This window comes from Limulus polyphemus, unplaced genomic scaffold (genome assembly GCF_000517525.1).
Source record: "Limulus polyphemus unplaced genomic scaffold, Limulus_polyphemus-2.1.2 Scaffold531, whole genome shotgun sequence".
Taxonomy (NCBI): domain Eukaryota; kingdom Metazoa; phylum Arthropoda; class Merostomata; order Xiphosura; family Limulidae; genus Limulus; species Limulus polyphemus.
Genome location: NW_013666141.1, coordinates 411,853 through 423,093, shown reverse-complemented (window position 1 = coordinate 423,093; position 11,241 = coordinate 411,853). Strand labels below are relative to the sequence as shown.

Genomic DNA, 11,241 nt, shown 5'->3' with positions numbered 1-11,241 from the left:
GGCCATAACTAAATGCTGTCTTGGGTCTATACTGTGGAGTGGGGTGGTAGTACTTGCCTCGCCATTTTTGACGGACTATAAATTTGTCACGTATACTTTTCGGTTACTTAGTGTTGATTTTATATAATACTTTAGGCTGCCAGTTCCATTTGTGTCGTAAAGTGACAGGTGTTAACTAGTGTTTACGTGTTCCATAAATAAGGTACACTCTGTTCTTTCCTTATGATATTATTTTTATTGGTTATAATGTTTAATATAACTGTTTTAAGTGTTTATATTTTTATTATAAATATTCTTTTTTTCACTGTTAGCTTATTATATGGATTTAGGACTAAGCTAATTATTCTAAGCTGGCCGAATCGCGAAAGATATTATTGAAACTACGGCCAAAAATATCACTAAAGCCAGTGTTACTTTTTAGAATCACTCCTTTTTGTATCTAGTGTCATAGCTACTTATGAGAATCGACATCTTCGTGCAACTAGTGTCAGAGTTAGTTGTGAGAATCAACATATTGTAATTAGTCAGTTAGTTTTGAGAATTGACGTTGTCGTGTAAATAGTGTCATAATTAGTTTTGATAACCGACATAGTCGTGTAAATAGTGTCATATTTAGTTGTGAGAACCGACATCGTAGTGTAAATAGTGTCATAGCTAGTTGTGAAAACCGACATCGCTGTGTATTTAGTGTCATAGTTAATTGTGATAACCGACAACTTCGTGTAAATAGTGTTATATTTAATTGTGATAACCGACATCATTGTGTAAGTAGTGTCATTGTGAGTTGTGAGAATTGTTATGGAAGCTTTTGTAATAACAGGGATAAAAGTATTCGTGACTCATTCTGTCTGATGCTCAAACAAAAGCTTTCAAAGTGAAAAGGTTTACTCGGTAGTAACGCTATGAACCTACAATTCGTTTGCTTCCTTTGTGTTCTATGGTGCGTGACAAACTAAACACCTTTAATAGAAAAATAATGAACCTTAAGGGAATCATAAACACTTTTCAAGGACAATTCTACCTTTACATAATCACACGCCACCCAGTGGCTCAGCCGTAAATCTGAAGGCTTATAACGCTGAAAACCGGGTTATGATATCTGTGGTGGGCATAGCAGAGACAGCCCTTTATGCTTAAAAAATAAAACAAACATAATTACATTCAGAAGTATTATCCTTACTTATATCTTTTTACACAAGAATATATCACGCATTAGAAAACACAAAATGGCCCATAATTGTACTTAGTTAACAGAGCATCAAAGCTTGAAACTGTAGAAAGTAAGATTAATATTAAATGTTTGGTTATAACGGAGTCCTAACATGAAGAGGGAACGAATCATAGAATACCGAATCATTACATTCTCGTAAACCTATAGAATGAATGTTTTGTTTACCAGATGACTTGAATTATAGTTCACCTTTGAATATACAACATATACAATTCATCTATACACACTATCTTCATAGGCTTTTAATAGTATCGGAAATGAATATGAATTTGGAAACACTATGTAACGTTTAAAACTATAAAACGTGTTGTAGAAAAGTACGAATTTTTGTTATGTGCTATTGTCTTGATAGTCGTACACTCAGTTTGCTTTATTGTTTACAGTTCATAAGGAAATATACTATCTTATTGTTTTCTTTATTATCAGAAATGTTGGTATAGTTCGGTTCATGTTACTGGTATTTCCGGCCATGTATTTAAAATGAAATATTGGTAAGATTCGGTTCATGTTGCTGTTATTACCGGTCCTGTACTTAAACATGTATGAATAAACTATCTCATAATTTTTAGTGTGTCGAGAAGAGGAAGTATAGCAATATCAACCATAAAAGTATAAACAAAAAACAGGTGAACGTTGTTAAGGTAAGTCAGATAAAGTTCCATTGACGTTGTTATTATTACTGAAGATAAACGACGTTTAGGGTAACTACCCTTCTTCAGGGTAAGAGAGCTATACAGAGCTGAAATCAGACCGTTGTTAGAACGAAGTGGTAACAATGTACGTACGTTTCATATTGTTGATAATATCAACACTTCTACATACATTGTATCTAATCAAAAACACCTTGGGTGTGAGAAAAAGTGCGGCCAAAAAAGGAGTGAGCGTGCTACAAGTGTAGGTACCAGTTTGGCCGCCAATTTTGATTTTATTCCTTTAAGTCGCACGCTAAATCTTTTTTTTTTTTGGCCGCACCTTTTTTTTCACACCTAAGGTGTTTTTGATTAAATATCCTGACTTTTTGTCAATACACACCAACAAATCACAGCAAGTAAGAAAGTGACACTCGATAATAACCAACATTAACTTTAGGATCGCAACCCTATTATTCGGAACAGACCTATACTTTAGAGATCCAATCAGATTCTTTAAAATATATGGTGGTAGTTTTCCTCTCTAATCCAGTGTTAACAACTTCCTTTATAATAACGCCATGGAAACTAGATTAACAGTTTCTTGTCATCACACTCGGTACAGCCGTACCAAGCATCACTATTTATGCTAATTGCTTAAGCCCATATCACGTGACGCTAAACGCTCTTCAATTAGGAGAATTTCATAGTATTTATTAAATTTATGCTTAAAAGTTGGCAATGAATAATAACCGTACACCCATACGATTCTTTTGAAAACTTGAACTAGAAACTGCTAATCTAGTTTGCTTGGCCTAACCAATCTTATGTATCTGCACGTACTTTCACCCTATAGTTTTGCTACTTTAAATTAGCCGTCTTTAATCCGAATGACAAAAATTTAAAAAGGTCCACCTTTCCTCTTAGATGAAGCTGTAGTAAAAATTTCAGACGGATAGTACGTGAATTTTTGCTTAGGGTGCGCAAACAATTTTGGTCAAAATTAAATGGTTTTCGTTGAATAACTTTGCATATATGACTTATATTTAGACCAAATTAGACCTAATTGTACGTTATAAAGCTCTAACTGTGTACCAAATTTGAAAAAAAAGATCAATAAAAGTATGTTTCTCAGTCAAAAAAAGTTTCCGTACTTTCAGTGCGAAGAAAAAAAATTGAAAGAAATTCAATGAAAATTGGAGATTTTTATATGCCGTGTATTTCTTAATGAACTATCTTGAAATTTGGTATTTGAAGTAAGGGTCCAATAGAGCACAATCCAGTAAAAATATGTTATAGTTTGAATTACTACAGCTACAGAAGCTGCTAAACTATCAATCTTGTTAATAACACACAGGGTGTCCTGCAGGTTGTTTTGGCCGCGTGTCTTGATATCTGATTCTAGTATCTTGTATTGTAATGTAAACGTTTTTTCTTTTTTCACGCGGGAGCTATCTTGTATTCACCAAGTGATTAACTTGCATGAGTAAACTATCATAAGAAAGAATAAAACCTATTTGTTTGAACGTCTTGATGCAATAATATCAACAATATACCCATCAACGAACTGACTAAAGTTTCAATACAATTTTAGTCTTCAAGTTCAAATCAATATATTTATTACAAAATCGCAAAATCCCAATTTAACTATTGGAAATGGACTTGTATAAAATGATGGTGAAATTATGTTATTTTTGCTAAATCCATAACAGAACAATATTTATTGTACAAGGTAAGCATTAACACGTATTCTGTTATGTGTTTACACTAACTCAAACATAAGATTTGTGAAACTAATGTTTAACTCACTCGTATTCAAATATAAAATTATATTCTGTATTGAAATATTCGCATGGCTTTCTCATGTGTTGGAAAATATAATAAAAAAGTTAATAGAACAAAATAGAAAAAAAAATCCTTCTGTATTTAAAAATGTGGCTTTCCCTCTCGTGTCTGAGCAGTCTTACCGAGCAGCGGAGCCTTGGACTGACCCTCGTTACAGCCTAAGCTCGTTTCAGACCTTTCAGACGTTCCCACGTGCTTGTAATTCCAAAGAACGAGCTCACCGTGAGGACAGGGAGGTGGGAGAGTTGCTTAAGGCCAGAACAGAATCGTTAGTGAACCTTCAGGGTCATTGCAACTTCACCAACAATGATTCGAACAACAATCAAAGGAGCAACACAAGAGTAAGTTAACGAAGAACCGTTAGATATTTCTACTTTTGGTGATTCTAATGCGTTACGCTATTCCATGTTCACAATAAATCGTAATAAAAATAAAATAAAAACTGTAAATAATGAAATGCCGAATACACTTATTATTATTGGCCTTTTTTTCTGGACCGGAACTAACAACCTTCAACATCTTCCACTGTTTGATGGTTATCAGTTAAGTATATGCCCACATACATACACATAGTTTCTACCTTCAACTGTGAAGTTCGAAGTCCCTCATGAGGTAACATAGGCTTTAACTGTAAACCTATCATTTTTGTTTGTTTGTTATGGATTTTACTCAAAGCTACACGAGGGCTATCTGCGCTAGCCGTCCTTAATTTAGCAGTGTAAGACTAGAGGGAAGGCAGCCAGCCATCACTACTCACCGCCAACTCTTGGGCTACTCTTTTACGAACGAATAGTGGGATTGACCGTCATTTTATAACGCCCCCACGGCTGAAAGGGCGAGCATGTTTGGTGTGACGGGGATTCGAACTCGCGACCCGCAGATTGTGAGTCGAGCGCCCTAACCACCTGGCCATGCCGGGCCCCTATGATTTTTATCGGTATGTGTAGTTTCTAAGATTCTAAATTCTGTGTTTTGTGAACCATGTATGTTTCACTGGGTATTACCAAATAGTGAATTTTAGTTCACCAGAATTCGCCCAATACAATTAAATAATTGTTAATACACTGTATAACACCCGCTAACGTGTAGATAATTTCCTTCTTTCTCGAAGATAATACAGGCTTGCAAACTTAAACTTCATAAAAGTTTTGGTTTGAATAACGGATTTTCCATAATTCAGCTACGCAGATTTCGAAAATAATATTCTTTTTTTTCTATCACGTAAGGATTTTTTACAAATCAGGAATGAATTTAAAAACTCTTACTTACATCAAATTATTATTTCGTTTACCACAATGAACATCTTTTATTACTATATTTGTTAATAAAACTAAACTGAAGAAAGGGGAATAACATTGATGTGAAACGAATATGCATCCTCATTCAGCTTGATTTTTGTGTGTGTGTGTGAAAACTACGTCTTTTAGTCTCAAAACTACATGTTGTGGTCTTTCTTTTATGTATTGCGTTATGACGTTTTGTGTAAAATCTGTAGGTGATGAAGAAAAATGGATATAATTTTCGGATTCATTGTACAGGAACTACTGTAGAAAATGTAAAAATTTCAAGACAATAAAATCACCGCAGGCCTGTGTAATTAATTTGTAACGTTTAGAAATTTTGCTCCCAATTTTTTTTTTTTTTTCATTTAATAAGAACTTAGGTTATGAGGTTTTATTTTCCATATATAAAAATTGTATTTCTAAAAATTCTAATATGTCTCACATGATGCTATACCAGACACGCTTTTAGCTGAGGATGCGTTATAAGAGTGGCAGCCAATCCCGCTTTCAGTGGGGATCTCTGACATAGCTGTTTATCCCATTGTGCAAAAGTGAAAAACAAAACCATTTTTATTTATCTTTTATTCTTTACCAGCATAAAATAGCTAACGTCCCCTCATGATTCACAGAGGCCTCAATGTACCAGTCAAGCGTCTCCATTAACTCAATTACTTCTATAGCTACCAAATGCGCCAACTCTTTAATTTATTTGTCTGTTGCGATTTCCCAAACTTAATTCAGTTCAACTCTTTTTAAAAAGAAATAGTTTTAACTTAGCTTCTCGGACTCGTTTTTTCTTCCTGCGTTTTTATTTGAATTATGTTCATTCTCCGAATTCTCCAATATTCTCTGATTCATATTTTTTCTTCCCGTTGTTTGTTGCCGTTTCGTTCAATTCACCTTTTTTTCAATTTCTCGGATTTGTATTTTTCTTCCCATGTTTGTGTTGAAAGAAAGTATTTGGCAGAAAATCTCCACATATTATTCATTCAGTAAGTGAGAATTAGAAAAAAAATATGATATTTTTCTTTTTCTATAGCAGAATTATGGGGCTTGATGGCTGTAGGGCAAAAAAATTGGCCAAATGTTTTTTGAATCAATTCCTAAAAATAATAGCCAGGTGCACACCCTCGGTATCCCCTTAGTATGCATGCAAAGTTTCAGGTCTCTAGGGTCTTTCCTCTTGGAGCTATGACGGTCACACACACACACACACACACACCACACACACACACACACACACACACACACACACAGGCTCTTTTATTATTACTATTATTATTATAGAAAAAAAATCTAAAAAATATTAACCCAGGTGCACACCCTTAGAATCCCCTTAGTATGCGTACAAAGTTTCAGGTCTCTAGGTTATTTTTATTTACGGTGTGTAATGAGATTCGATAACAGATGAAACTGATTTTGTTTCTCTCGTGTATCATCAGTCATATTTTCTAATCTTTTCAAGCTGCAAAATACATTGAATAACTCAGCAGCTGAAATTATATTATTATTCATTATACTACAACTTGACAGATGACTTTATCGAAAGGTCGCATCGTTTTGATTTTTTTCTGATTATTTTTAATTCCCAACCTAAAATTTAAATACATTGCATTGATATGACATATATTAATTGTGTTCTTAACAAATCATACAGTTCGATTTATTGACGCAGTTCTTGGCACATTGAAAAAGTACTTATAAAACACTACCTTCAGAAAATATACATAAAACTCTATGCATTATATATTGTCCATGTTGTGTCATTTTGCCATCAGTTCTGATCAGGAAAAAACTAGAGCACTCATATCTGGAATTTAAAAAAAAAAAACTACTAAAGTATCAGGAAGTTATGTTCCTGTGGCGTTCATTGGATAGCCAATTTGTTTTAATAGAAAATAATGGAATGAATAAACAATTTCTACTTCTTTAACTCTGGAAAATGTACACTCATAACTAGTATACGTTCTTGCTTTATACCCTATTTTGTTTTTCCAATTAAATAATACTTCTGAAACTGTTATTGTGAGTTTCGAATTTTCGCACAAAGCTATGAACATAAGGACTGTCTGAGCATAGCAGTCCCCAATTTTGGAGTGATAAACTATAGAAAAGGCAGCTAGTCGCCAGTACCCACCGCCAACTCCTAGATTATTGTTTGGATTTGATCGTCACTCTTATTCACACCCACTACCAGACCCATAACTCTCGTTTTTCTCTTATTGACTCTTCTTAGATCTTTCAATCAGATTCCATGGGTACTAACTAAGAAAATCGAAATGTCCAAGAAAATTATTTTTTTTTAACTGAACTATGAAATATGTATGCGTCGTATACATTTGTTTTCTTAATATAACAGCGTATTTGTAAATTAAAAGTTGTAGTTTGGTGTTGTAATGTTATCCTAGTATCATACCTGTCTCCAGAGGGCGCCAACAACAGAAAACAAGTATTGTATCATTTCACACTTTATCGGAAATGTGGCATTTTTTTAAAAATCTGACCACTGTATAAAGTCAATATTCTTTATACCATAAATACTTAATTTTATAACCAAATATCCATACATTTTAACACGGATAACATTAGACAAAGTTAATGCAGAACAAACCTTATATTTCCTCATTAGCTTTTCAAAATATATTGATTTATAATGTTTACACCGCATGAACTTTGAACATACTAAACATGAACTAATTAGATAGTTTATTTTAATAATAATTTTAAAGTACACAAAAATTTGTTATACATTGAAAGTATAACACAATTCTAAGGTTTTTACACCATCTTGCACCTGAAAATGTCTTTCTCAGATGGAACTCGTTAACATAATACTCTAGATATAGGTTCATATCATAAAATACAATACAATTAAGAACCCTGGCACCATAAGGAATACGATTGTTCAATAATTCGTGGTTTCTTGGAGAGTATATTGAAACTCATGTTTAGATGAATATATTACAAGAAGTTGAATTGTTATTATTTCATATTAGTAGCCTGGGAGTACATTAGATGTTACATTTGTATTACAGTAAAGTTTTAAACAATGATATTATTATAACTTAATACAAATATCTAAAACTTCTAAGATGATATCTTTTAGAAAGAAGACAACTTTGATGAAAGTAATTTATTGGACCAAAATAAAGAAGGACAGGATGTGCTATACCAAAATAAGGATAACAGTAATGAAGCAATAAATGTACTGGACGAGGATAAATATTACTATGATTTGAGGGAAACTGAAACTTGCCTTGGTTCAGGAGACCGGCGATTTGGCTTTTCTGTGATAGGTGGAGTTGACGAAGGCTTTTCGCCTCAAATCGAAGAAATAACGAAGGGTATGATCCTGACATTTTTTTTTATAACTGACTTGAATGTTTGTTTTACAGTAATGTGAATAGTTCTGATAAGTTTAGTGCTTTTTCATTTGAAAGGTAACTGTTTCACATTTTCACAACTATTTTTTTTTTGTGCTTGGATGCAATTCCTGTAAAGTGGAAGTTGTTAGATTTTACATCTAAGTGACTGCCTGATTGTAAAGGTAGAAAACAGTCTTCAAATTGTAGGATAGTTTTACCTTTGACTTCCAGAAACCATTATAAATATCAATCATTTTCACAATAAATATTTAAGATTTCCTAAGAGTTATTTTTATAGCTTAATTTAAACACTTTTCCCGGAATCCCACTATTTCAGAAGAATAGGCTGCTGTATTATACGCCACCTATTAGTTATATTGGTCACTATTTCAGTACGATAAACTGATATACTGTAAGACACCTATCAGATTTGTTAATAATTATTTCAGAATTTGTTAATTTTAATGTTCGCAATCCGATGGACTTATTCTTAGAAGATAAATTATGGTATAACTATGAACATGGAATATTATGTTTTTATAAGATAAAAAGAGAATACACTAAGCTACTAATGTACTATATGTCACTATTTACTTAAATAGACAAATATTTATGAAATATTTATTGCACGTTATTTTCTCTATAATAAGGAATGTGAACTTTTTAATAATGCCTATTCAACAGATAGGTTCTGTAAAGTTTCAAAATGCAGTTGCCTTTTTTTAATTCTTTATGTCCGTAAATATCTGCTTGGTTATAACTATGTTTGTATTTTCAGTATTTGCACGTGCTATTAAGAATAATGGCAAGATTCGTACTGAATAGCCAGTCTTTGTACATTTACGTTAAGTAATAAAACACAGTATAATTTCTTCCGAATTAGCTTTGCGTCAGTTTTAAGTGCAGTGCAGACTGTATGTAAAGGCTAAAATGTTGATTTACTCTTGTTCCGGGACAAAAAGTTGTCTTGAAATATTGAGGAGAAACATGTTTCATTAGTTAAGTGATACGAGTTTGTCATAGGTTACGTTATTCGGTGTGTATACAAATGTCCATCACCAAACTGTTACTTTTACACAGAACATTTATATATATCTATGTTGTAAACACTATTAAGTAATTTCCTGTCAAGAGGGATAAAAAAATATGAAAGTTGTTATTTACAACAGATATTTAGCTTATGTAGTGTTATTTCCTTCCTAGAGATGGCAGGACATTAGAGAATTCTTGTTCTATTCGAATTTATATTTCTTCAATTAAATGCTGTCTTCAGTAATACTGTTTTATATATTTCGCTTATTTATTTCATGTCGGACTTCTATATATTCTAATGGTTTTAGTTAGAACCACTATAGAGCATAAAAAAGAAGGATTTCACGCGTCCAGGTAGGTTCTTAGTTTTAAAAAAACATTTCATGTTAAGTTTGTGAAAAACAAAAAATCATCGAAACTTGATTGATACTAAAAGGGTCATTTTGCATTCAAATATTTGAAAAATTATACTAGCGTATATGAAATTGATCCCATCGGTTAAGTGATTAGAATCATAAGTTTAAAAAATTAAAATATGTTTATCGAGAACGATTGACTTTATTAAAGTTTCTTATAATATATAAAACCTGCAGTTGTTGTTGCTTGTAATTGTTAAGAGTTAAGCTAGAATTCGTTTAATGTAGGCAGGACCTGAAACTCGTACCTGAGTATGTAAACAGATGGAACAGTACGCCTACGCCGTAACCAGTAATCAAGGCTAATCTTGACTGCAGGCCCTCTAGTGTTCACTTTCTCCTTCTTTTAAAAAACCTGCGCGCGCTAGTTCAGTATCAGTGTTCCCGTTAAGTCATTCACCTTAGTCGAATTACCCTAAATCTCTGGCTTTATAACGTGTGTTCTCGAATTTCTGGGAAACAGAAAAGTGAAGCTCGAGAATTTAAAGTACTTAACTGTATGCATGTTGTTTTTGTTAATTATCTTAAAATACCAGATTAATAATGTGCATATAACAAATCATCTTACATACAATAATATAATTTGGGAAAACGGATGTCTGTCCGTCAGAGTTCCACTTAGCTGAGCCAATGTTTCCTCCTGATCAGCTCTACATAGGATACGTATCCAGGATACGGTCATTTGAATGGTCAACATTTTACGTCTCTCAATGTGCAAATATTGGAAATGTTCTTTACAAAGAAGCTTTTTAAACAACTTTTCCCATATGAATCCGATAGTCCTTAGTTTTAGACTGTGGCTTTAAATATTACAACTGTATATATTTCAACACGTCCTACTAACAGAATAATATCATTTGATAAAACAGATATCTGTCCATCTATTGCGTATTAACATAAAGAAGATTAAAATGGTAAACATTGATAAGAAAAACAATTATATGTACAGGTGTTAAGCCTACTAAGAACCACTTTTATGTATATATGTTAATTTCTGTATATGTGGTGTTAAAATTTAACAAAACATCATTTTCTTTTGCAAAATATTTTAAATATTAGTTTTATTACAAATCTATATCATCAAAACGATATTTATAAGCCAATTTTCAGAGTATTGTTTATGTCGTTTTATGCTAATAAAATTACGTTACGTTTTTATATTTTAAAGAAAATACATGTGCAAAAATGCTTTGTTTTTATTTGAATTTCTAATAGGTTTGCTATGTAATTTTCTAAAATTAACAAGTGCATAAACATGGATCACTGATAGGTGGAGTAAGTATTCATAGTATCGACATTGCAGGAGAAAGAGCATATCTTAGTGGTCAAATATTCGATTTTATGAGGTTAGATAAAAATGCAAGTTGAATGAAATACCACAACTCCATATATTTTGTCGAATTTCGACACGTTCTGCTAGTATATATATATATATATATA

General features: G+C 32.5%; 1 protein-coding gene across 1 annotated transcript in view; it reads left to right on the top strand.

The window, feature by feature from the left end:
- LOC106458903 (MAGUK p55 subfamily member 5-A-like) overlaps positions 1-11,241 on the top strand; it is a 185,549-nt gene that overhangs the window by 24,704 nt on the left and 149,604 nt on the right. The window contains 2 exon segments of the mRNA XM_022385265.1: positions 3,822-4,046; positions 8,095-8,332. Coding sequence (XP_022240973.1) covers positions 3,822-4,046; positions 8,095-8,332 — 463 coding nt within the window.